The sequence below is a fragment of the Dendrobates tinctorius genome, unplaced genomic scaffold (genome assembly GCF_039654945.1).
Source record: "Dendrobates tinctorius isolate UK_male_01 unplaced genomic scaffold, ASM3965494v1 ptg000144l, whole genome shotgun sequence".
NCBI lineage: Eukaryota > Metazoa > Chordata > Amphibia > Anura > Dendrobatidae > Dendrobates > Dendrobates tinctorius.
In genome coordinates, this window is record NW_027361811.1 from 6,420,817 (window position 1) to 6,447,917 (window position 27,101).

At 45.6% G+C, this 27,101-nt stretch overlaps 1 protein-coding gene across 1 annotated transcript; it reads right to left on the minus strand.

Moving 5' to 3' along the window:
• Positions 1-20,503: 20,503 nt before the first annotated feature.
• Positions 20,504-22,473, minus strand: LOC141049469 (uncharacterized). The gene is made up of 2 exons (XM_073545942.1): positions 22,079-22,473; positions 20,504-21,924 (listed from the first exon to the last, which is right to left on the minus strand). The coding sequence occupies exon 2, from the start codon at positions 21,431-21,433 to the stop codon at positions 20,504-20,506; it is 930 nt and encodes a 309-aa protein (XP_073402043.1). The 5' UTR covers positions 21,434-21,924; positions 22,079-22,473.
• Positions 22,474-27,101: the final 4,628 nt, after the last annotated feature.

Consider the following 27,101-nt stretch of genomic DNA (forward strand, 5'->3'; position numbering starts at 1 on the left):
GCTGCTGCGGGGGGCTCCTTTCCTCCAGGCCCCCGAATCCAAGATGGCGACGGGGGCCTTCGGGGGCCTGAGGAAGCTGGCTTCCTCAGTGCCTGCAAAGCGCAGGCATGAGGAAGCCTTCTGCAGTGCCTGTGTCAGATCGCTGATCTGTCACAGTGATCTGTGATGTGACAGATCAGCGATCTGTCACAGGACAGTGATGTCCCACCTGTGACTATTTAATAAAGTAAAGAAAAAAAAAAAAAAAGTGTTAAAATAATTTTAAAAAAATCGCCAAATAAATTAGAAAAAAAAAAAAAAATATTCCCCCAATAAATCCATTTTTTGGAAATAATAAAAAAAAAAAACAATAAAAGTACACATATTAGGTATCGCCGCGTCCGTAATGACCGGCCCTATAAAACTGTCCCATTAGTTAACCCCTTTAGCGAACCCCTTAAAAAATAAAAATAAAAAACGAAGCAAAAAATAATGATTTATTATCATACCGCCAAACAAAAAGTGTAATAACGCGCGATCAAAAAGACGCATATAAATATCCATGGTACCGCTGAAAACGTCATCTTGTCCCGCAAAAAACGAGCTGCCACACAGCATCATCAGCGAAAAAATAAAAAAGTTATAGCTCGCAGAATAAAGCGATGCAAAAATAATTATTTTTTATATAAAATAGTTTTCATTGCATAAAACCGACAAAAACATAAAAAAGACCTAAATGAGGTATTGCTGTAACCGTACTGACCCGAAGAATAAAACTGCTTTATCAATTTTACCGCAACGGTGTAAACGCACCCCCCCAAAAGAAATTCATGAAACGCTGGTTTTTGTTCATTCTGCGTCCCAAAAATAGGAATAAAAAGCGATCAAAAAATGTCACGTGCCCGAGAATGGTACCAATAAAAACGTCAACTCGTCCCGCAAAAATTAAGACCTCACATGACTCGGTGGGTCAAAATACGGAAAAATTATAGCTCTCAATATGTGGTGATGCATAAACTATTTTTACAATAAAAAGCGTCTTTTAGCGTGCGACAGCTGCCAAATATAAAAACCGCCATAAACAGTAAATCAAACCCCCCGTTATCACCCCCTTAGTTAGGGAAAAATAATAAAATTAAAAAAAAAGTATTTATCTCCATTTTCCCATTAGGGTTAGGGTTAGGGTTAGGGTTAGGGCTAGGGTTAGGGTTAGGGCTAGGGTTAGGGCTAGGGTTAGGGCTCAGATTAGGGTTAGGGGTGTGTTGGGGTTAGGGTTGGAGTTATAATTGGGGGGTTTCCACTGTTTGGGCACATCAGGGGCTCTCCAAATGCAACATGGCGTCTGATCTCAATTCCAGCCAATTCTGAGTTGAAAAAGTCAAATGGTGCTCCTTCCCTTCCAAGCTCTGCCATGCGCCCAAACAGTGTTTTACCCCCACATGTAGGGTATCAGCCTACTCAGGACAAATTGCAAAACAATTTTTGGGGTCCAATTTCTCCTGTTACCCTTAGGAAAATAAAAAATTGGGGGCAAAAATATCATTTTTGTGGAAAAAAATGAATTTTTTATTTTCACGTCCGAGTGTTATAAACTTCTGTGAAGCACTTGGGGGTTCAAAGTGCTCACCACACATCTAGATAAGTTCCGTGGGGGGTCTAGTGTCCAAAATGGGGTCACTTGTGGGGAGTTTCAATAGTTTAGGTACATCAGGGGCTCTCCAAACGCACATGACACCCGCAGACCATTCCATCAAAGTCTGCATTCCAAAACGTCACTGCTTCCCTTCCGAGCCCCGATGTGTGCCCATACAGTAGTTTTCTCCCACATATGGGGTATCAGCATACTCAGGACAAATTGGACAACAACTCTTGGGGTCCAATTTCTCCTGGTACCCTTGGGAAAATAAAAAAATGGTGACTAAAAGATCATGTTTGTGGAAAAAATACGAATTTTTTATTTTCACGCCCGGGCGCTATAAACCTCTGTGAAGCACTGGGGAGTTAAAAGTGCTCACCACACATCTAGATAAGTTCCTTGGGGGGTCTAGTTTACAAAATGGTGTCATTTGTGGGGGGTTTCCACTGTTTAGGTACATTAGGGGCTCTCCAAAGGCAACATGACACCCGCAGACCATTCCATCAAAGTCTGCATTCCAAAACGTCACTACTTCCTTTCCGAGCCCCGACGTGTGCCCATACAGTAGTTTTCTCCCACATATGGGGTATCAGCATACTCAGGACAAATTGGAAAACAACTTTTGGGGTCCAATTTCTCCTGGTACCCTTGGGAAAATAAAAAAATGGTGACTAAAAGATGTTTGTGGAAAAAATACGAATTTTTTATTTTCACGCCCGGGCATTATAAACTTCTGTGAAGCACTGGGGGGGTCAAAGTGCTCACCACACATCTAGATAAGTTCCTTAGGGGGTCTAGTTTCCAAAATGGTGTCATTTGTGGGGGGTTTCCACTGTTTTGGTACATCAGGAGTTTTCCAAACGCGACATGGTGTCCGATCTCAATTCCAGCCAAAAACGTCAAATGGCGCTGCTTCCCTTCCGAGCTCTGCCATGCGCCCAAATAGTGGTTTACCCCCACATGTGGGGTATCAGTGTACTCAGGACAAATTGCACAATAACTTTTACGGTCCTGTTACCCTTGGAAAAATAAGAATTGAGGGTGAAAAGATCATTTTTGTGGAAAAAATATGATTTTTTAATTGTATGGCTTTATGTTATAAACTTCTGTGAAGCCCATGGGGGTTCAAAGTTCTCACCACACATCTAGATAAGTTCCTTAGGGGGTCTAGTTTCCAAAATGGTGTTATTTGTGGGGGGTTTCCACTGTTTTGGTACATCAGGGGTTTTCCAAACGCGACATGGTGTCCGATCTCAATTCCAGCCAAAAACGTCAAATGGCGCTGCTTCCCTTCCGAGCTCTGCCATGCGCCCAAATAGTGGTTTACCCCCACATGTGGGGTATCAGCGTACTCAGGACAAATTGCACAATAACTTTTAGGGTCCTGTTACCCTTGGGAAAATAAAAATTGGGGTGAAAAGATCATTTTTGTGGAAAAAATATGATTTTTTAATTGTACCGCTGTACGTTATAAACTTCTGTAAAGCCCTTGTGGGTTCAAAGTTCTCATCACATATCTAGATAAGTTCCTTGGGGGGTCTAGTTTCCAAAATGGGGTCACTTGTAGGGGGTTTCCACTGTTTAGGTACATCAGGGACTCTCCAAACGTGACATGGCGTCCAATCTGAATTCCAGCCAATTTTGCATTGAAAAAGTCAAACGGCGCTCCTTCCATTCTGAGCTCTGCCATGCACCGAAACAGTGGTTCCCCCCCACATATCAGGTATCTGCATACTCAGGACAAATTGCACAATAACTTTTGCAGTCCAATTTCTCCTGTTACCCTTGGTAAAATAAAAAAAATTGAACCTGAAGTATTTTTTTTATGAAAAAAAGTTAGATGTTCATTTTTTTTTTAAATATTCAAAAAAATTCCTGTGACGCACCTAAAGGGTTAATAAACTTCTTGAATGTGGTTTTGAGCACTTTAAGGGGTGCAGTTTTTAGAATGGTGTCACTTTTGGGTATTTTCTATCATATAGACCCCTCAAAGTGACTTCAAATGTGATGTGGTCCTAAAAATAAAATGGTGTTGTAAAAATGAGAAATCGCTGGTCAACTTTTAACCCTTATAACTTCCTAACAAAAAAAAATTTTGGTTCCAAAATTGTGCTGATGTAAAGTAAACATGTGGGAAATGTTAGTTATCAAGTTTTTTGTGTGCCGTATCTCTGTGATTTAAGGGCATAAAAATTCAAATTTGGAAAATTGCGAAATTTTCAAAATTTTTGCCAAATTTCCGTTTTTCTCACAAATAAACGCAAGTTATTTGAATGAAATTTTACCACTAACATGAAGTACAATATGTCACGAGAAAACATTGTCAGAATCACCGGGATCCATGGAAGCGTTCCATAGTTATGACCTCATAAAGGTACAGTGGTCAGAATTGTAAAAATTGGCCCGATCATGAACGTGCAAACCACTCTTGGGGGTGAAGGGGTTAAAAATAGGATAAACTGGTCCCTACTTTTTCTCTTGATGCCTTGGATGTTTAATTTTTCCAGTCCTACTTATATAGAACAATACTTGTCTGCTTTCGGAAAAAAAACAATAATAGTAAAAAATAGGTTTACACAAAAATACAATAATTATACACATTATTTTGAGGCAAAAGCATGAACTGATTCAAAATAATATAGTCTTTATTGAGTACACAGTTACTTTTGGTTTATTTGTTTTTAACAGCAAGGGCAAGTCAGCAAAGATAAAACAAACAAAAGTTTCCATTTTTTAGAGGTTAAGGTTCAGAAAACAGCGTGAGAAAAAAGATTCTTGAACTAAGTGCTTTAATGAGCACATACTTTATACAAACAAGAACAATGGGCATATCTAACCCTAATTAATAAAACTAACTGGCATTTGCCCTAATTGGAGTTGTACATGCAAGTGTTTAATTAAATCATTGTTGGAACTTACTGTCTTCATGCATGAAATTCTCTTATGGAGAATACAGTATGCAAAGGCCATTTCATTCCTAATGCACATCTGCGTGCACGTGAACTGCCAATTCATAGAAAAAAAAAGCCTGACCCAGTTCTAGACACTCGGGCAAAGTGTGCATTTCAACATGATAGTCAAATGTGACCATGAGAAAATGTCCTTCAATTTATACCATGCAGCCGTTCTCCAGGGAACATCATATGCTCCCTTATATCAAAAGAATCACTATATTTTTACAGTCTAAAGACCCTGATAAAAGCTCAGCATGTGAACCTACATACTGCCCCCCCTTTAATTGGCATCATTAAGTGCCAAGCATGAGTGCAGTCTTTGATGACACATCTGGCACAGCTGATCACTCAAGAGTCCAATGTTAAGAACACAAACAGCATAAATTCAAAGAGCACTGTTAAAAGGTGAAAGAGTAATTACCATGACAATTGGCAGCACACGACAATATAGTAGTGTCTGTGCTTCATTGAATCTCTGTGGGGACTTAGAAAGTAGTGAGAGTGGGTGGGTCATGGGATGGCTGAGTGCGAAACACTTCAGAAAACTTCAGTTCTCAAGGAGAGGTATTGAAATCTCTTTCAGTAGTCAATATTAGCTCTTTTGAGCTGGCAAGAACGCTTCATAAAATCAGTTGCTTTTAATGTTAATTTCGAAAAATATTTGGCAACAAACTGTTTTGCAGACCTCTCCTAGTTGGCAAAGAATCAATGATTGTCCCCTGACACATGCATTTTTTAGCATGAAAACAGGATCCATTTTTGATGGAACTGACGAATTTCAAAACTGATTTATGTCAAAGCACCACTCCTGCTGCGGTGCTACTAATATTAGTTTCCTGATTTTAGTCCTCAGCTGTCTCTGGCACCGCTCTAGTCCCATGCCACCATCTTGTGACCGCAACTTCTGACTGAGCGCAAGTCAGAGGTAAGGGTCACAAGCTCACAATGCAAGTCTGAGAGCCTATTTCTGACATGCCACATATAACAAACAATGCCCCAATGGTCGCTATATATGATGCCTATATACAGTTGAAACCACACGATTACATCCACTATATAAAAAGATACATATGCATGTTTTTTTCAATATCTGACATGAAATCTGTGTAAACTGTTCCCGTTTTAGGTCAATTAGGATTACCCAATTTATTTAGGTAATGCCAAATGCCAAAATAATGAGATAGAGACAGAGAGAGAGAATGTTTTAATGCATTTTTATTATTTACTGCAATAGTAAGTAAGGGGAAGAGAAGAGGAAGAAGAGTCAGCAAAATATTCTGTGAAGGAGCAGTTAAGGTACTGTCACACTTAGCGATCCCGACCAGCGATATGACGCGGTCAGGATCGCTGGTACATCACTAAGTGGTCGCTATTGAGCTGCCACACAGGCAGATCTCACCATCGACATCGCTGGGGACAGGGGTCGCTACTTACCTGTCACATGAGGCGACCCTGACGTCCTCCCGCCCGGCTCCACGCTCGTCGCTCGTCTCCACAGGAAGCGCCGCAGGAAGCTGACGACGAGAAACAGTCCTGGACGTTCTCGCACGATCAGCGATAACCAGCGGGGGAGCGGGTTGTAGGTAAGTATCACACACAGCGATATCGCTAGCAATATCGCTAAGTTATAGCGATATTGCTAGCTATATCGCTTGGTGTGACAGGCCCTTTAGAGAGATAGGAGGAGAACCAGGAGAGGACAATGTACTTGATGCCGATAAAGAGGAGCATGGTGAGGAGGAGCTGGTGATCCACAGTGTCAAATGCTGCAGAGAGATCCAGTAGAAACAACAGGGAGTAGTGACCTTTGGATTTTGCTATCAATTTGTCATTACAGTGGCTTGTTAAAGTTTGGGCACCCCTTGTCAAAATTACTGCTATTGTGAACAGTTAAGCAAGTTGAAGATTAAATAATCTCTAAAAGGGCTGCAGTCAAAGATGACACATTTATTTTTTTATTTTAGGCCCAAAAAAATAGTCATTTTTTTACATTTTAAATATTACAAAATGGAAAATGAGCCAATACAAAAGTTTGGGCACAATGTATGTTAGAACCTAGTAGCATCCCCTTTCGCAAGTATCACAGCTTGTAAACTCTTTTTGAAGTCAGCCAAGAGTCTTTCAATTTTTGTTAGAGAGATTTTCATCCATATTGCCTTGTAAAATTCTTCCAGTTCTGTGAGATTCCTGGGTTGTCAGGCATTGTTATTTTGAAGTCCAGCCACAGATTTTCAATGATGTTCAGATTATTAATTTAATTATTTATTATTATAGCGCTATTTATTCAATGGCACTTTACATGTGAGGGGGGTATACATAATAAATACAAGTACAGTAATCTTAAACAATGCAAGTCATGACTGGTACAGGAGGAGAGAGGACCTTGCCCGTGAGGGCTCACAATCTACAAGGGATGGGCGAGGATACAGTAGGCGAGAGTAGAGCTGGTCGTACAGCGGTTTGGTGGATAGGTGGTTACTGCAGGTTGTAGGCTTGTCGGAAGAGGTAGGTCTTCAGGTTCTTTTTGAAGGTTTCCATGGTAGGCGAGAGTCTGATATGTTGTGGCAGAGAGTTCCAGAGTAGGGGGGATGCGCGGGAGAAATCTTGTATGTGATTGTGGGAACAGGAGATAAGGGGGGAGTAGAGAAAGAGATCTTGTGAGGATCGGAGGTTGCGTGCAGGTAAGTACCGGGAGACGAGGTCACAGATGTATGGAGGACTCAGGTTGTGGATGGCTTTGTAAGTCATGGTTAGGGTTTTAAACTGGAGTCTTTGGGTAATGGGGAGCCAGTGCAGGGATTGAGCAATTGAGGATAGGTGTGATTGAGGCATGTTTAAAGCTTGAGGGGAAAACACCAATTATTAGTGATAGGTTGAAGAGATGGGTTAGGGTTGGGATGAAGACTGTGGTGACATTTGGGATAAAGTGGGATCAGGGGACTGTGGGGGCCATTGTAAAACCTTCAACTTGCACCTTTCCAGGTAGTCTTTTGTGGATTTTGACATGTGTTTAGAATCATTATCTATCTGCAAAAGCCATCCTCTTTGCAACTTCAGCTTTTTTTTTACAGATGGTGCTATGTTTGCATCAAGAACTTGTTGACATTTCATTGATTTCATTTTTCCCTCTACCCATTAAATGTTCTCTATGTCATTGGCTGCAACACAACACCAATACATGATTGATCCACCTCCTCGCTTAATGGTTGGTAAGATGTTCTTTTCCTGAAATTACGTGCCCTTTTTTCTTCACACATACCTTACCTTTGATCATTGTGGCCAAAGAGTTCTATTTAAACCTTGGTCCACAGGACTTGTTTCCAAATTTCATCAGACTTGTTTAGATGTTATTTTGCATACTTATAATGCTGAATTTTATGGTGAGGATGCAGTAGAGGTTTTCTTCTGTTGATTCTTCAATGAATACATTATTTGTGCCGGTGTCTCTGAACTGTAGAACAATGTACCACAACTCCAGAGTCTGTTAACCCCTTTATGACTCAGCCTATTTTGACCTTAATGACCAGGCCATTTTTTGCAATTCTGACCAGAGTCCTTTTATGAGGTAATAACTCAGGAACGCTTCAACGCATCCTAGCGATTCTGAAAATTGTTTTTTTCATGAAATATTGGGCTTCATGTTAATGATAAATTTAGGTCGATAATTTTTGCGTTTATTTGTGAAAAAAACAGAAATTTGGCGAAAATTTTCAAAATTTTGCAATTTTCACATTTTGAATTTTTATTCTGTTAAACAGGAGAATTATGTGACACAAAATAGTTAATAAATAACATTTCCCACATGTCTACTTTACATCAGCACAATTTTAGAAACAAAATTTTTTTTGTTAGGAAGTTATAAGGGTTAAAAGTTGACCAGCGATTTCTCATTTTTACAACAAAATTTACAAAACCATTTTTTTTTAGGGACCACCTGACATTTGAAGTCACTTTGAGGGGTGTATATGGCAGAAAATACCCAAAAGTGACACCATTCTAAAAACTGCACCCCTCAAGCTACTCGAAACTACATTTGAGAAGATTATTAACCCTTCAGGTGCTTCACAGGAACTAAAGCAACGTGGAAGGAAAAAATGAACATTTTAATTTTTCCAAAAATATTTTCTTTTAGCATCAATTTTTTCATTTTCACATGGGCAACAGGATAAAATGGATCCTACAATTTGTTGAGCAATTTCTCCTGAGTACACCGATACCTCATATGTGGTCATAAACCACTGTTTGGGCGCACGGCAGGGCTCAGAATGGAAGGAGCGCCATTTTACTTTTTGAATGGAAAATATGCTGGAATATTTAGCGGTTGCCATGTTGCGTTTGGAGAGCCCCTGTGCGCCTAAACATTGGCTCTCCCCCACAAGTGACCCCATTTTGGAAACTGGACCCTCCAAGGAACTTATCTAGATGCATAATGAGCACTTTGAACCCCCAGGTACTTCACAAATTGATCCGTAAAAAAAAGTACTTTTTTTCACAAAAATTTTCTTTTAGCCTCAGTTTTTTGATTTTCACATGGGCAACAGGATAAAATGGATCCTAAAATTTGTTGAGCACTTTCTCCTGAGTACGCTGATACCTCATATGTGGTCATAAACCACTGTTTGGGCGCACGGCAGGGCCTGGAAGGGAAGGAGCGCCATTTGACTTTTTGAATGGAAAATTAGCTCCAATCATTAGCAGACACCATGTCGCGTTCGGAGAGCCCCTGTGCACCTAAACATTGGAGCTCTGCCACAAGTGACCCCATTTTGGAAACTAGACCCCCGAAGGAACTTATCTAGATGTGTTGTGAGCACTTTGAACCCCCAAGTGCTTCACAGAAGTTTATAACGCAGAGCAGTGAAAATAAAAAATAATTTTTTTTCCTCAAAAATGATTTTTTTAGCCCGCTATTTTTAATTTTCACAAGGCTAACAGGAGAAATTGGACCACAAAAGTTGTTGTGCAATTTGTCCTGAGTACACCCATACCCCATATGTGGGGGGAACCACTGTTTGGAAGGATGGAAGAGCTCAGAACGGAAGGAGCGCCATTTTGGAATGCAGACTTTGATGGAATGTTCTGCGGGCGTCATGTTGCGTTTGCAGAGCCCCTGATGTACGTAAACAGTAGAAAACCCCCACAAGTGACCCCATTTTGGAAACTGGAACCCCCAAGGAGCTTATCTAGATGTGTAGTGAGCACTTTGAACCCCCAAGTGCTTCACAGAAGTTTATAATGCAGAGCCATGAAAATAAAAAAAAATTTTTCCTCAAAAATGATTTTTAGCATGCTATTTTTTATTTTCCCAAGGGTGACAGGATAAATTGGACCCCTAAAGTTGTTGTCCAGTTTTTCCTGAGTACGCTGGTACCCCATATGTTGGGGGAACCACTGTTTGGGTGCACGGCAGGGCTCAGAAGGGAAGGAGCGTCATTTGACTTTTTGAATGGAAAATTAGCACCAATCGTTAGCGGACACCATGTCGTGTTTGGAGAGCCCCTGTGTCCCTAAACTTTGGAGCTCACCCACAAATGACCCCATTTTGGAAACTAGACCCCCTAAGGAACTTATCTAGATGCATAGTGAGCACTTTGAACCCCCAGATGCTTCACAGTAGTTTATAACGCAGAGCCGTGAAAATAAAAAAAATATTTTTTTTCCTCAAAAAATGATTTTTAGTCCACTATTTTTTTTTCACAAGGGCAACAGGATAAATTAGACCCTAAAAGTTGTTGTCCAGTTTGTCCTGAGTATGCTCGTACCCCATATGTGGGGGGACCACTGTTCGGGCACACGTCGGGGCTCGGAAGGGAAGTAGTGACGTTTTGACATGCTGACTTGATGGAATGGTCTGCGGGCGTCATGTTACATTTGCAGAGCCCCTGATGTACCTTAACAGTGGAAACCCCTCACAAGTGACCTCAGTTTGGAAACTAGACCACCCAAGGATCTAATTTAGATGTGTGGTGAGCACTTTGAACCCCCAAGTGCTTCACAGAAGTTTTTAACGCAGAGCTGTGAAAATAAAAAATATTTTTTTTCCACAAAAATAATTTTTTTAGCCCCCAATTTTTTATTTTCCCAAGGGTAACAGAAATTAGACCCCCAATGTTGTTGTGTAATTTTTCCAGAGTACGCTGATACCCCATATGTGTGGGTAAACCACTGTTTGGGCACACGTCAGGGCTTGGAATGGAAGGAGCACTGCTTGACTTTTTGAATGCAAAATTGGCTGGAATAAATGGTGGCGCTATGTCACGTTTGGAGACCCCGTGATGTGCCTAAACAGTGGAAACCCCTCAATTCTATCTCCAACCCTAACCCCAACACACCCCTATCACGTCTCTGCCAGACTTAGGGCCTGTTGTTCTGACTTCGGCCACTAGGAGGTGCCGGACTGGCACGTCGCCGCCAGACTCGGGGCCTGTTGTTTCGGTCTCGGCCACTATGAGGCGCCGGACCGTCACATCGCCGTCGGACTCGGGGACGGCTGTTCCTGCCTCGACCACTGGGAGGCGCCGTGGTTCGCCCCAGGGTGAGGGTGGTGACAGAGAAGAGGCTCCTGCGCAGGCATCTGGCGGGCACAGGCTCCGCCCCACTGTCAGTCATGTAGGGCTTACTGCATCTCCATCTGGCCTGGTCCTGGGGGTGGTCCTAGTTACATCATCAGTCCAGGAACCTGTGAGGGATGACCTGATCCCTCAAATACCTTGGTACTGGTCTTGCAAGCCGCCGGATATATTCTTGGTTCCCCTGTGTGCTACTTTGTAATTTGCTATAGTTAAACTCTGACCTCAGTCTGGATTTCTGACCATTCTATTGCCTGCCGTTTTTGTACCTCCGCCTCTCTTCCGATTTTTAACGCTGACCTTTGCTTGGATTCCTGACTCTCCTTCTGCCTGCTGATTCTGTACCTTGCTGCCCTCCTGGTTTTACTGACCCTGGCCTGGACTTCTGACTCTCCTTCTGCCTGCTGATTTCGTACTTCTGCTGCCCTCTGGCCTCTGACTCCTGCCTCCTGACCTTGATTACGGGATTTAGTTTTGACCCCTTGGCGGCCGTCCTGCTCTGGTCCACTGCTCCTCTAGACAGCTACCCCCTGGGCCTTACTACAATTCCAGATCCCTGTATAGGGGTTAAGGGTCAGAGGGTTACTCGGGGTGCTGTACCACTGCAGCCCAGATTCGCAGACGGCCGTCACATTATACCACGCCCAAAAAACTGCTTTTTGTGTATATGTCCATCATATATAAAAGCAGTCTCCTGAATTTTTTTTTTCTTTCCCTGCCTGAGCTGATTACCTGGCCTAACACCTGTTCCAGTACACAGCCTGAAGGAACACTCCCATCTTCCTATACCAGCATGCTGCAGCCTGGAGACTTCAAGGGTAATGCTGAGCGTCAGAAATCCACATTCCTGGGTCATCTGCCTCTGGGCAGCTCTGGTCGTGCTGGCCCAGAGGCTCGGGTATTGCCCGCAATTGCGACTAAGCTTTTGTTACCCGTCTCGCTCTCGTTTGCTAAGAAATCTCTGTGTGTGAAGGCTTATGTGGATTGTGGATCCGCAGGCAACTTCATAGATTTTTTGCTGGCAAGGAATCTTGGTGTACCTTTGCTAAGACTTAATGCCCCTATTCAGACCACTGCGATTAATGGTACATCTATTATCCAGTGTGGAGTGGAATTTGTTGCTACAGAAATTGCTATGTCAGTAGGGACATTACACACAGAACATGTCATTTTTTGTTATTCACAATTTATCACCTGCAGTTGTTTTAGGTATGCCATGGTTGCGCCAGCATAATCCTATTATTGACTGGCACCTAAGGGATATCATGCGCTGGAGTCCACAGTGTCAGAATCACTGTATGTCGCTGTCAGTGAGCCAAATTAAAATTAAAACACCCTTTATACCATTTGCATTCAGGGACTATGAGGATGTTTTTTCCATAGTGGAGTCTGAGAAATTACCTTCTCATAGAGAGTATGACTGTCCTATATACTTGGTCCCAGGTGCTCGTCTCCCTAAGGGAAGAATATTTAATCTCTCTGGTCCAGAGCGTGTAGCCATGAATGACTACATAACAGACAGCTTACATAAAGGTTTTATTAGACCCACCACTTCACCTGTAGGGGCTGGGTTTTTCTTTGTAGAAAAAAAAGATGGTGGACTCAGACCTTGTATTGATTATCGTGAGCTGAACGCTATTACTGTAAAAATCAGCATCCGCTTCCACTCACCCCTGATCTGTTTAATCAGCTACTGGGAGCCCGTTGGTTCACTAAGCTTGATCTCCGGGGAGCTTACAATCTTGTCTGCATAAGAGATGGAGATGAGTGGAAAACCGCGTTTAACACACTCCTTGGTCATTTTGAGTATCTTGTGATGCCGTTTGGGTTAAGTAACGCACCTGGCGCGTTCCATCACTTTGTGAATGACATCTTCAGGGATATCTGTGGGGTAAATGTAGTGGTATATTTAGATGACATCCTGATCTACTCCGCTGATGTTCTTACACACGCGCAACATGTCCGTTCTGTGCTCCAGAGACTTAGAGAACATTCTCTATTTGCCAAGCTGGAGAAGTGTGTTTTTATGGCTGAGGAGGTGCAATTTTTGGGGTACATGATTTCTGCTAAGGGGTTTCGCATGGATCCTGCCAAGATCTGACCCATTAGAGAATGGGTACAACCCAAAACTCTAAAAGCGCTGCAGCGATTCTTGGGATTTACAAATTACTACCGTAAATTCATCAAAGGCTTCTCTGAGATCCCAAACCGCTCACGGATCTGACCCGGAAGGGGGCAAAAGTGGTTAATTGGAAGCCTGAGGCACTTCAGGCATTTTCTGCTTTAAAGGATTGTTTTTCTGCCAACCCAATATTAATTCAACCTGATCTAGACCGCCCCTTTGTGGTAGAGGTTGATGCCTCTGAGGTTGGAGTAGGGGCAGTCCTTTCCCAAGGCACTGCCTCCCTCACTCAACTCCGTCCATGTGCCTTCTTTTCCCGAAAATTCTCCCCTACTGAGAAAAATTATGATATAGGGAATCGGGAATTGTTGGCCATAAAATGGGCCTTCGAAGAATGGAGCCACTTCCTCGAAGGTGCTAAACATAAGGTTACAGTGATCACAGATCACAAGAACCTGACCTACTTGGAGTCAGCTAAAAGACTGAATCCTAGGCAGGCTAGGTGGGCTTTGTTCTTCTCAAGGTTTAACTTTGTGATCACGTTTCGTACAGGGACTAAAAATGTAAGGGCTGATGCCCTCTCTCGAAATTTCTGCCCCTCACAGGCTGAGGACTCCGAACCAGTTCCAATACTGGCCAATGGGATCGTTGTGTCGGCGTGTCTCTGGACCTTCTGGAGGAGATCCGTAGGTCCTCAGAACCAGTCCCGGACACGATGCCCCCCAGAAATTGTTCGTTCCAGCCCCGTTTCATCTACAAGTTCTGAAGGAGTCACATGACTCTGTCCTGGCAGGTCATCCTGGTATTAATAATACCTCCAGACTAGTGACTAGGAATTTTTGGTGGCCGACGGTGGTTAAGGACTGTAAAGATTACGTACTAACTTGTGAAACTTGAGCTCGTGCTAAGTCTCCCCATAATCGGCCTGCCGGCTGGCTTCAGTCCTTGCCTGCCCCAGAGAGTCCATGGACCCACATCTCCATGGACTTCATTACTGAGCTGCCGCCCTCAGAAGGGAAGACATGTATCTGGGTGGTGGTGGACAGGTTCAGTAAGCAGTGCCATTTTGTTCCCATGTCTGGACTACCTAATTCAGAAACGTTGAGTAAGTTGTTCGTCATTCATGTAATATGACTGCATGGCGCTCCGGTGAATATCGTGTCCGACCGAGGTACCCAGTTCGTTTCTAAATTCTGGAAGGCATTCTGCAAACGCATTGGCGTTGAATTATCCTTCTCCTCCGCTTACCACCTTGAGACCAATGGTCAAACTGAGCGCTCCAACCAGGCCCTAGAGCAGTATCTCCGCTGCTATGTCTCGGAACATCAATCCGATTAGGTGGAACATCTCCCGTAAGCCGAATTCGCCCTAAATAACCAATACCAAGAATCCATCAAAACCACCCCGTTCTTCTGCAATCATGGTTTACACCCACGTTTTGGTTCATTTTCGGCTAAGATGTTGGAGCTCCCGGGGGTAGAGAAATCCATACATCACTTAAGGACCATCTGGTCGGAGGTGAACTCAAACTTGAAAGGCTCCCAGGTCAGACAGGCTTCGGCCGCAAATAAATGGCGGTCCAAGGGGCCGCACCTGGGAGTTGGGGACAAAGTTTGGCTGTCTACCAAGAACATTAAGCTTAAGGTACCATCTGCCAAACTGGGCCCCAGATTTATTGGTCCCTATGAGATATTAGAGGTAATTAACCTGGTAGCCTTTTGTTTAAAGCTCCCTCAGTCTTTCAAAATACCCAATGTCTTCCACAAATCCCTCCTCAAGATGTACCGCTCCCCAATTCATCCTGTCCAGTCCCCTCCTCCTCCAGTTTTGGTCAAGGGTGCCTTGGAGTACGAAGTCCAGGGTATCCTTGATTCCCGTTTAGTGAGAGGGTCCATGCAATATTTGGTGCATTGGAAGGGCAACGGTCCAGAGGAGAGGTCCTGGGTCCTCGCTGGTGACATCCATGTCAAGAGGTTAATTAGAAGGTTCCACCAGGTTTTGAGGGTCCGGAGGCCCCTCTTAGAAGGGGGGGTACTGTCACGTCGCCGCCAGACTCAGGGCCTGCTGTTCCAGTCTCGGCCACTAGGAGGCGCCGGACCATCACGTCGCCGTCGGACTTGGGGACGGCTGTTCCTGCCTCGGCCACTGGGAGGCGCCGTGGTTCACCCCAGGGTGAGGGTGGTTACAGAGAAGAGGCTCCTGCGCAGGCATCTGGTGGGAGCAGGCTCCACCCCTCTGTCAGTCATGTAGGGCTTACTGCGTCTCCATCTGGCCTGGTCCTGGGGGCGGTCCTAGTTACATCATCAGTCCAGGAACCTGTGAGGGATGACCTGATCCCTCAAATACCTTGGGACTGGTCTTGCAAGCCGCCGGATATATTCTTGGTTCCCCTGTGTGCTACTTTGTAATTTGCTATAGTTAAACTCTGACCTCAGCCTAGATTTCTGACCATTCTATTGCCTGCCTTTTTTGTACCTCCGCCTCTTTTCTGATTTTTGACGCTGACCTTTGCTTGGATTCCTGACTCTCCTTCTGCCTGCTGATTCTGTACCTTGCTGCTCTCCTGGTTTTACTGACCCTGGCCTGGACTTTTGACTCTCCTTCTGCCTGCTGATTTCGTACCTCTGCTGCCCTCTGGCCTCTGACTCCAGCCTCCTGACCTTGATTACGGGTTTTAGTTTTGACCCCTTGGTGGCTGTCCTGCTCTGGTCCACTGCTCCTCTAGACAGCTACCCCCTGGGCCTTGCTACAATTCCAGTTCCCTGTATAGGGGTTAAGGGTCACAGGGTTACTCGGGGTGCTGTTCCACTGCAACCCAGATTCGCAGACGGCCGTCACAACCCCTAACCCTAATCCCAACCCTAATCATAACCCTAACCACAACCCTAACCCCAACTTACCCCTAACCCTAATCCCAACTCTAACCCTAACCACAAGCCTAACCCTAATCCCCACCCCAACCCACCCCAAACCCTAATCTTAACCCTAATTACAACCCTAACCCTAATCCCAACCCAAATTCCAACCATAACCCTAATCCCAACTGCAGCATCGGCCATGGCCTGGATTGTAATATTTCATTAAATTTCATTGATGAAATATTGCTTTCGCTCTGATTGGTTGTTTCACTTTTTACAGCCAATCAGAGCGATCGTAGGCACATGGGGGCTAATCCACGCCCCTGGGGTTAACTATAAGGTTGTGTGCCCACGTTGCATTTTTTTAAGCGCTTCTGCAGCGTTTGTGCCAGCTCAGATGCTGCAGAAACGCTTTAAAGAAGCTTCACATTAAATTGCATGCAAATTTGGCTTTTTGTGCCAATGCATGCGTTTTTAAACGCTCAGGAATCGCTTAGCGGCTAAAAACACAGCATGCTCATTAATTTCCGCATTGCTGAGTGTTTTTAGCCTTTTCCACTCTTCCCAGAAAACGTGCGGAAAAAAAACACGTAAAAAACGAGCGTCTTTTGTGCAAAAAAACGCGCAAGAAACGTGCGGAAATAAAACACGTGTTTTCTGGGAAGGGGATCAGTTTCCTGAGCATTTAAAAACGCTAATGTGGGCACATAGCCTAAAGGTACTGTCATACTTAGTGATGTACCAGTGATCCCGACCAGCGATATGACGCGGTCAGGATCGCTGGTGCATCGCTAAGTGGTCGATAGGGAGTTTGCCACACAGGCAGATCTCACCAGCGACATTGCTGGGGACGGGGGTCGCTACTTACCTGTCACACTTGGCGACGTCCTCCCGCCTGGCTCCACGCTCGTCGCTTGTCTCTCCACAGGAAGCGCCGCAGGAATCTGACGACGAGAAACAGTCCTGGACGTTCTTGCGCGATCAGTGATAACCAGCGGGGGAGCTGGTCGGAGGTAAGTATCAGACACAGCGATATCGCTAGCAATATCGCTATAACGTCACAAGTGATATCGCTTAGTGTGACAGGCCCTTAAAGGGTCCTCTGTGTGTGGGTCAGGTGACCTTTCAGTGACCCCGGTCACTCGACCCGCAGTGGGGCAATCCATTCAGGACGCCACATAGGCGTCATGGGTCGTATTGGCACGACTTTTCATGATGCCTATGTGGCGTAAAAGGTCGGGAAGGGGTTAAATCTTTCTGAAGTCAGGCGGGGGTTCTGATTTGCCTCTCTAGCAAATTTACGAGCAGCTCTCACTGAAATTTTTCTTGGTCTTTCAGACCTTATCTTGACATTCACTGTTCCTGTTAACTGCCATTTCTTAATTACATTTTGTACTAAGGAAAGGGGAACTTGAAAATGCTTTGTTATCTTCTTATAGCCTTCTTTTGCTTGTGGGCCTCCACCATTTTCATTTTCAGAGAGCTACGCAGCTGATTAGAACACATGGCTGCATTTTTTGGGGCAAAAAGTTAGAGGAGGCTGGGTTTTTATAAAGCTGGGAATATTGCATTACCTGACCTTTCCTAACGATGATAGTGAACAAGCCATAACCCTAAGGATAATTAAAGTCTGAAACTTTGATCAAAGTTATCTGAGCACATAAATCTCCAAAGGTACCCAAACTTTTGCATCAGCCCATTTTACTTTTTGTAATTTTTAAAATGTAAAATGTAACAATAGATTTTTTGCCTAAAATACAAAGTAAGGCTAGTTTCACATTGGCGCTTTTTTGCGCAGCGCATCGTGCGCATGAAAAACGCATGAAAAACGCATGAAAAACGCAAGCAACGCTGCGTTTTTTTTACGGCAAGCGAACGCTGATGCGTTAAAAAACCGCAGCGTTGCTTGCGTTTTTCATGCGTTTTTGGCTTGCGCATGCGTTTTTCACGCGCATGCGTTTTTAGGTGTGATATTTCAAAAACTGTTTTTAACAAACAAGAGAGAGTTCACCAATGGGACAAATGGGACAACAGTGGGAGTGTCTTTTTATAGACCTTGTACAGCAGAATTCCTCACATTTTGCTGCTTTGCCAGTGGATATGATGGATATGCGTATGGATAATTTCCATTTCAAGCTTGATCTTGACATCGCGATGTCTCAGGCGTATGCCTTTGCTTGCCAGCGGGAGAGGGAGAGACACCAGAGATGGCAGCGGCGTCGCTTTTGGAGGCATCCGATAATAGAAGTCCGGGAAAGCCGTGGAGCGTATCACACGCTGTACACCGAGCTCCAGGTCAACCCGCAGAAATTTGGAGACTATATCCGGATGTCCCAGGAGAGCTTCATGGACTTGCTGGGTATGGTCGAAGGCATCATCCGGAGACGGGACACTCAGCTTCGGCGTGCCATTCCTCCGGAAGAAAGGCTCCTGGTCACCTTACGGTATGTAATTTTTTGCCTAAATTTATTTATTTATTTATTTTTTTGGGTGTTTTTTTTTGTTTTTTTTTTTTTTTTTATAAAAAATTTTTTTTGGGTAATATTTTTTTTGCATCATTTTTAGCGAAACTGTTCGGCACCTTATGGTATGTAATGTTGTGCCTAAATTGTTTGGGTTTTTTTATTAATTATTTTTTTTAACATTTTTGGTTTTTGGTTAATAATTTTTTGCATCATTTTTACTGAAACTGCTCGTCACCTTATGGAGTGTAATGTTGTGCCTAAATTAATTTGGATTTTTAAAAAATGTTTTGTTTTTTTTGGGGGTAATATTTTGTTGCTTCATTTTTAGTGAACCTTTTTTTTTCCCTAATTTTTTTTTCTCATTGGATTTTCTCATTTACTAATCAAAATTCTTTGCAAAATGTTTTTCTGCTATATTTTATTTAAAAATCATGCAAAACAGATATCCCATGTACTTTTGATTTCCAGGGTTTTTATTTATACCCTAGACAGAAATATAATTTTTTTTTTTTTTTTTTTATTGACAGGTTCCTGGCAACTGGAGAGAGTCTGTCATCCCTGCATTTCCAGTACCGGCTGGGAATCTCCACTTTATCCGGGATAGTTGCCGACACCTGCAGGGCTCTGTGTGAAGTTCTCTGTCCGGAGTATCTGCCCTTACCCACCACCGAAAAGTGGCTTCAAATAGCTGAAAAATTTTGGGAACTCTGCAATTTTCCAAACTGCCTAGGAGCCGTGGATGGGAAGCACATCCGAATCACGAAACCAGCAAGAAGTGGCTCCGAGTTCTTCAATTATAAGAAGTACTTTTCCACAGTCCTTATGGCGATAGCAGATGCTGACTGCCGGTTTGTGGCGGTGGACATTGGGGCTTTCGGAAGGAGCAACGACTCGCACACTTTCAAGAACTCCAATATGGGCCGGAGGTTGTACAGCAACCATTTTAATTTTCCACAGGCACAGCCTCTTCCCCAAACTGATGCTCCACCACTGCCATTTGTTTTAGTTGGGGATGAGGCATTTCAGATGTGCCAGAACCTGCTAAAGCCGTACTCCAGCCGTGCCTTGGACCACACCAAGAAAATTTTCAATTACAGGCTGACAAGGGCACGCCGGACTGTAGAGTGCGCCTTTGGCATTTTAGTGGGCAGATGGAGAATTCTTAGCACCGCCATCAACCTGAAAATGGAAACTGTGGACGAGGTTGTGAAGGCATGTGTGGTTCTGCACAACTTTGTAATGGCAAAGGAGCCACCGAACTTTGATATGGACGAACCTGCTGCCAACCCTTTGCCTGATTATAATCAGCACCCTCTTCGGTCTTCAGTGGAAGTTGCCCAAATGAGGGACAAATTTGCGGATTTCTTCGTAACCGATGTGGGTCGTGTAGCATGGCAGGACCAAATGGTATAAATATGTTTATTAATAAATGTTAGCATCCTTCACTCTGGTTGATAACTGACCATGTCATGTTAAATATTTTGGTTGTACTATCTCCACTCTTGCATGCAGACTGGAGAGATGAGAAAGGTTTACAACTTCTACCATTCCCTGGCCTGGTGTCATGAAGTGATGATGCCCCCAAAAAAAAAAAACATCCTGACTTCATAAATAAAATAAAATAATAAAATACCATCCTCAAATCAGTCTTTATGATACCTGCAAGTTGAGAATATATATGCCTTGTACCCTCCACCATCATTCTGACCAATACCAACAGACAGAAGAGACTGGTGCATGAAAATACAAGTCATATATTTGTGTTTGTCACATCACATAGCTCCAAGAATGACACAAGAAACGTGTCAGTACTGGAGCTATGTGGTGTCACAAACACAAAGTGTAAGGCGCAGTGTGTGCAGGTGATGAAACACAAAATAACCAAACATTTTTATGAAAAAAATTAACAATTTTTTTTATTTAGGATGGTGGAAATTGGGGGGTGTGGAGGGATGAGGAATGGCTGGTGGAGGTTGTGGTTAGAGGGGAGGGAGGAATTAAAGAAGTGGGAGAAGGGAGGCGAGGTAAGGAAATTTGGGAAGTGGGAGGAGGGAGGGTGAGAGACCTCCTGCTGTTTTCCCTCCGATTTCGGCGGCTGCCTACCCGTCTTGTGCCGGAGGACATACTGGACCCCCGTGACCTGTGTGACCGCCTGGAGCTGGGGGACCGCATGGTGGTTGGGGACCGCCTGCCAGGATCGTGCTGCATGCTGGTGGTGGTGAAGGTTACGGTCGGTGCCGCAAATATCGAGTGCGGGTCCCCCGTCTGCTGATGCTCCGTGGTGGTGGCGGTGGCAGTCCAGGCAGGGGTGGTCCTCGTGCTGGTGGCGCTGAAGACAGGGGTGGTGACGGGCCATCCTGTGGTGGTGGCGGCAGCAGTGGTGGGCCAGGCAGGAGCAGCGCTTGGCATGGAGATGGCGGGTGACAGTCCAGCTGCACTCGGACTTGGGGTGGTATGCAGTGGTCCGGCGAAGCTTGGAACAGTGGTGGCCGTGCAGTGATATGCAGCAGATGTCGGTATTGCAGTATAACGAGTCAACGGTGGCACTGGTGGAAATGCCACCGCTGACTGCTGCATATACCGAGTCTGCTGCATAGCCTGCATATAAGCATTGTTGCAGGCCTGCATGACAGTTAACTGGAGTTCAGGGGTAAGGTGTTCCGCCGAGTCCCGAGCTATCTGTGTGTAAAAATGCTGGGCTGGTCTGGCGAGGTCGGCTTCCAGGCGCTCAAGGCGACCCTCGATAGACTTGAAGCGTTGGTCCAAAAGGAGGAACCCGCTATCAAGTCTATCAGAGAGTGCCTTGAGGCTACTCTGAAAGACCGAGCTCAACTGAACGAACTCGGGCATGGCAGGCCTGTCCGAGGCCCTCTGCCGCTGCTGGCGGGAAGTGCCCGCAAAACCAGTGGCAGAGACCTGGGACAGGGGAACACCTGAGCGACCAGCTTCCTGGTCTCCAGATGACTGTGGTCCAGACCTGCAAGGTGCTTCATCGCTGATGGATGGCTGGGAGGGGTCCGTGGCAGCTGGATGAAGGACCGCTTCGGAGCCAGGTTGCAGGGTGCTGCTCCAGGTGCTGTGAAAATATAAGAAAGAAATTAGTACTATAGCATAAAAATCGACAAGTCCTGTGGAATTGAAAAGCACAGAATAAAACACAATACAACTAGAATATACTTACGTTCGGGAGGCAAGGACCGGTCTTAAAAAGGCCATGGCACGATGATACCGGTATTTCGTGCCGGTCCTTGACGCAGCACCACTGCGAACCTCTCTCTCCTGGCGGATATCCCTGTTGAAGCGGTCCTTCATCGAGCGCCAACGGGTTCTGACTTTGTTCACTGTAGGGAAACAATAAAACACAAAAAAAAAAAAAATTAAAGACAATGCGCTGGAGGCTGTGATCACCTAACTGTGTGTGATGCTAGAAACTCCATGGGGTTAATAGCATCACACCAAGATCACTGCTGCATCAGACTGCAGTGAAATACTTACGAAACTCCTTGCGGACCCTGGCAGTCGCGTTGTCCCAGCCATCCATCAGCGATTCGGCCACCTGGTTCCAGAGCCGCCGGATCACCACGCTGTCCGAGTGCAGCTGGTGACGGGTGTCCCACAACGGAACTCGCTCCTGGACTAGACGAATGAGCTCGTCATTGTCCAGGGCGAGCTCCTCCTCCCGCAGTGGAGCCTAGAAAATAAAGAAAAAAAATTTTGATACATTGAAATATAAAAATAAATGCATGAATGAAAATAAAATACAAATAAATTACATATACCCAAAAAATCCAGCAAAGTACGTTGCAGAAAATATAAAAAAAAAAAAAACAAGCCATGCTATTAAAAAAAACACACCAAAAAAACCCCCACACAAAATACATTAAAATAACCGAAAAAACATTTTCAATGTTTTTTTGGTGTGTTTTTTTTAATAGCATGGCTTGGTTTTTTTTGTTTTTTTTTTAATATTTTCTGCAATTTGTACTTTGAAGTTTTTTTTTTTTTTTGCTTTTTGAACACATTGCAGAAAATATTAAAAAAAAAAAATTCCAAGCCATGCTATTTAAAAAAAAAAACCACCAAAAAACACATAAAATACATTAAAAAAACCGAAAAAACATTTTCAATCCCTTTTCAAAAACCAAAAAAAAAAAAAACGTTGCTGTAAATATAATAAAAAAACCACACTAAAACCACAAGCATAACAAAAACCCAAAAATACTCATAAAAATGAAAAAAAAAACCTTTCAATAATAAAAAAAAATATAAAAAAAAAACAATACGGTTTCCCAAAAAAAATTGCATATAGAAATTAAGCTATCCCAAAAATTTAAACATTCTGTACTTACATCCCGTCTTCCCGCCCGCACTTGGCCTTGCTGCTGCTCCTGCCGTTCCTCCTGGCGTGGTGGCGTGGTGGAGGATGAGCTCTGAAAAATAATTAAAAAAATTACCCACATGTGTACATTTTTTTTTAACTATCCATAGGGAAGCATGGTACTCACTTCTTCGGCCTCGTGCCCAGTCTCGGGTACGAACTCTTCAGATGAAGAAGACATGCTGGAAAAAATAAAAAGAGAAATTAGTACATAGAAAAGTTTTGAACTTTTTTAATTCAACATTCAGGCACACATATAGGTATTTAGGCCTGTTTCACACTTCCGTTTTTTTGGATGGTCCGCTAAAAAAATGGATCCGCCGTTTTCCCCGCAAACGGATCCATTTTTTTGACGGATCCGCGGTAGCCGCAAATGTAAGTCTATGGGAAAAAAAAAACGGATCCGCGAAAAAATCGCGGATCCGTTTTTTTAGCGGCGGATCCGTTTTTTAGCGGACCAAAAAAACGGAAGTGTGAAACAGGCCTTATACTTACATTATCAGCAGGTTCTTGTGGAGAAAATTTGATTGTGTCTGGCTCGCTCTCTAATCTCCAGAGTACTGGTGAATTCCACCGCCCACTCAAACTTTTTATCACCTGCTTAATTAGCGTCTAGACAACTTTCCAGACGTGTTGACCTTAAAAACGCATGCGCAAAAAAACGCAAGCGTGCGCAAACACATGCGCACGCATGCGCTCTCATGGGCGACAATGGGGGGTTTTTGCGCATTCCGTGCGCAAGCGTGCGCATGCGTTTTTTTGACGAGACAGGGCGGACCAAAAAATGCAACATGTTGCGTCTGGCGCGCCTGGCGCAACAGACAAAAAAACGCATGCGCACGAAAACGCTAACATGCGCAAAACACTGCGCACGCCATTTTAAACATAGGGGCGCAGTGCGCATGCGCACGGTGCGCTGCGCGCAAAAACGCCAATGTGAAACCAGCCTTAATGTGTCATCTTTAAGTTTAGCCCTTTTAAAGATCATTTCATCTTCTTAACTGTTTACAATAACAGTAATTTTGACTAGGGGTGCCCAGACTTTTATATGCCACTGTAGAGACTTTAGTAAGGGCAGATTCACTAGAGTGTGAAGTGCAGACACCAGATTGTAAAGGGTCAAATAGAGAGTTATCTGAGAGATAGCATGAGACAGGAGTGGACCAAGAGTTCCAGGAGTTTAGAGATAAAGGGACAGTTAAGGTACTGTCACACTTAGCGATGCACCAGCGATCCTGACCAGTGATATGACGCGGTCAGGATCGCTGGTGCATCGCTAAGTGGTCGCTAGTGAGCTGCCACACAGACAGATCTCACCAGCGACATAGCAGGGATCGGCGGTCGCTACTTACCTGTCAGACGAGGCGATCCTGACGTCCTCCCGCCCGCGTCCACGCGTCGCTCGTCGGCGCCACAGGAAGCCCAGCAGGAAGCTGACGACGAGAAACGGTCCAGGACGTTGTAGCGCGATCAGCGATAACCAGCGGGGGAGCGGGTCGGAGGCAGGGGTGGATTAAGGGTAGCCAGGGCCCGGGGCAGTTCAGACTCTGTGGGCCCCCCTCGTCACGTGACGGGGGTCACGAATCGTAGAGCCACACTCTACATAGAGAATAATGGGGCCTCCAGCACCGACCTCCACCCGCAGAGCCACACTCTACATAGAGAATAATGGGGCCTCCAGCACCGACCTCCACCCGCAGAGCCGCACTCCACATAGAGAATAATGGAGCCTCCGACACTAACCTCCACCCACAGAGCCGCACTCCACATAGAGAATAATGGAGCCTCCAGCACCTACCTCCACCCGCAGAGCCGCACTCCACATAGAGAATAATGGGGCCTCCAGCACCGACCTCCACCCGCAGAGCCACACTCTACATAGAGAATAATGGGGTCTCCAGCACCGACCTCCACCCGCAGAGCCACACTCCACATAGAGAATAATGGAGCCTCCAGCACCGACCTCCACCTGCAGAGCCCCACTCCACATAGAGAATAATGGAGCCTCCAGCACTGACCTCCACCTGCAGAGCCCCACTCCACATAGAGAATAATGGAGCCTCCAGCACCGACCTCCACCTGCATAGCCGCACTCCACATAGAGAATAATGGAGCCTCCAGCACCGACCTCCACCTGCAGAGCCGCACTCCACATAGAGAATAATGGGGCCTCCAGCACAGACCTTCACCCGCAGAGCCGCACTCCACATAGAGAATAATGGAGCCTCCAGCACCGACCTCCACCCGCAGAGCCGCACTACACAGAGAATAATGGAGCCTCCAGCACCGACCTCCACCTGCATAGCCGCACTCCACATAGAGAATAATGGAGCCTCCAGCACCGACCTCCACCTGCAGAGCCGCACTCCACATAGAGAATAATGGGGCCTCCAGCACCGACCTCCACCTGCAGAGCCGCACTCCACATAGAGAATAATGGGGCCTCCAGCACCGACCTCCAACCGCAGAGCCACACTCCACATAGAGAATAATGGAGCCTCCAGCACCAACCTCCACCCGCAGAGCCCCACTCCACATAGAGAATAATGGAGCTTCCAGCACCTACCTCCACCCGCAATCCACATAGAGAATAATGGGGCCTCCAGCACCTACCTCCACCCGCAGAGCCGCACTCCACATAGAGAATAATGGGGCCTCCAGCACCGACCTCCACCCGCAGAGCCGCACTCCACATAGAGAATAATGGGGCCTCCGACACCGACCTCCACCCGCAGAGCCGCACTCCACATAGAGAATAATGGAGCCTCCAGCACCGACCTCCACCCGCAGAGCCGCACTCCACATAGAGAATAATGGGGCCTCCAGCACCGACCTCCACCTGCAGAGCCGCACTCCACATAGAGAATAATGGGGCCTCCAGCACCGACCTCCAACCGCAGAGCCACACTCCACATAGAGAATAATGGAGCCTCCAGCACCAACCTCCACCCGCAGAGCCCCACTCCACATAGAGAATAATGGAGCTTCCAGCACCTACCTCCACCCGCAATCCACATAGAGAATAATGGGGCCTCCAGCACCTACCTCCACCCGCAGAGCCGCACTCCACATAGAGAATAATGGGGCCTCCAGCACCGACCTCCACCCGCAGAGCCGCACTCCACATAGAGAATAATGGGGCCTCCGACACCGACCTCCACCCGCAGAGCCGCACTCCACATAGAGAATAATGGAGCCTCCAGCACCGACCTCCACCCGCAGAGCCGCACTCCACATAGAGAATAATGGGGCCTCCAGCACCGACCTCCACCCGCAGAGCCGCACTCTATATAGAGAACAATGGGGCCTCCAGCACTGACCTCCACCCGCAGAGCCGCACTCCACATAGAGAATAATGGAGCCTCCAGCACCTACCTCCACCCGCAGAGCCGCACTCCACATAGAGAATAATGGAGCCTCCAGCACCGCACTCCACATAGAGAATAATGGGGCCTCCAGCACCGACCTCCACCCGCAGAGCCGCACTCCACATAGAGAATAATGGAGCCTCCAGCACCTACCTCCACCCGCAGAGCCGCACTCCACATAGAGAATAATGGAGCCTCCAGCACCGCACTCCACATAGAGAATAATGGGGCCTCCAGCACCGACCTCCACCCGCAGAGCCGCACTCCACATAGAGAATAATGGAGCCTCCAGCACCGCACTCCACATAGAGAATAATGGGGCCTCCAGCACCTACCTCCACCCGCAGAGCCGCACTCCACATAGAGAATAATGGAGCTTCCAGCACCTACCTCCACCCGCAATCCACATAGAGAATAATGGGGCCTCCAGCACCGACCTCCACCCGCAGAGCCGCACTCCACATAGAGAATAATGGAGCCTCCAGCACCGCACTCCACATAGAGAATAATGGAGCCTCCAGCACCAACCTCCACCCGCAGAGCCCCACTCCACATAGAGAATAATGGAGCTTCCAGCACCTACCTCCACCCGCAATCCACATAGAGAATAATGGGGCCTCCAGCACCTACCTCCACCCGCAGAGCCGCACTCCACATAGAGAATAATGGGGCCTCCAGCACCGACCTCCACCCGCAGAGCCGCACTCCACATAGAGAATAATGGGGCCTCCGACACCGACCTCCACCCGCAGAGCCGCACTCCACATAGAGA

What these genes read in the sequence shown, in the direction of transcription:
- LOC141049469 (XM_073545942.1), bottom strand. Translation starts at nt 21,433, where the DNA reads ATGCCCGAGTTCGTTCAGTTGAGCTCGGTCTTTCAGAGTAGCCTCAAG.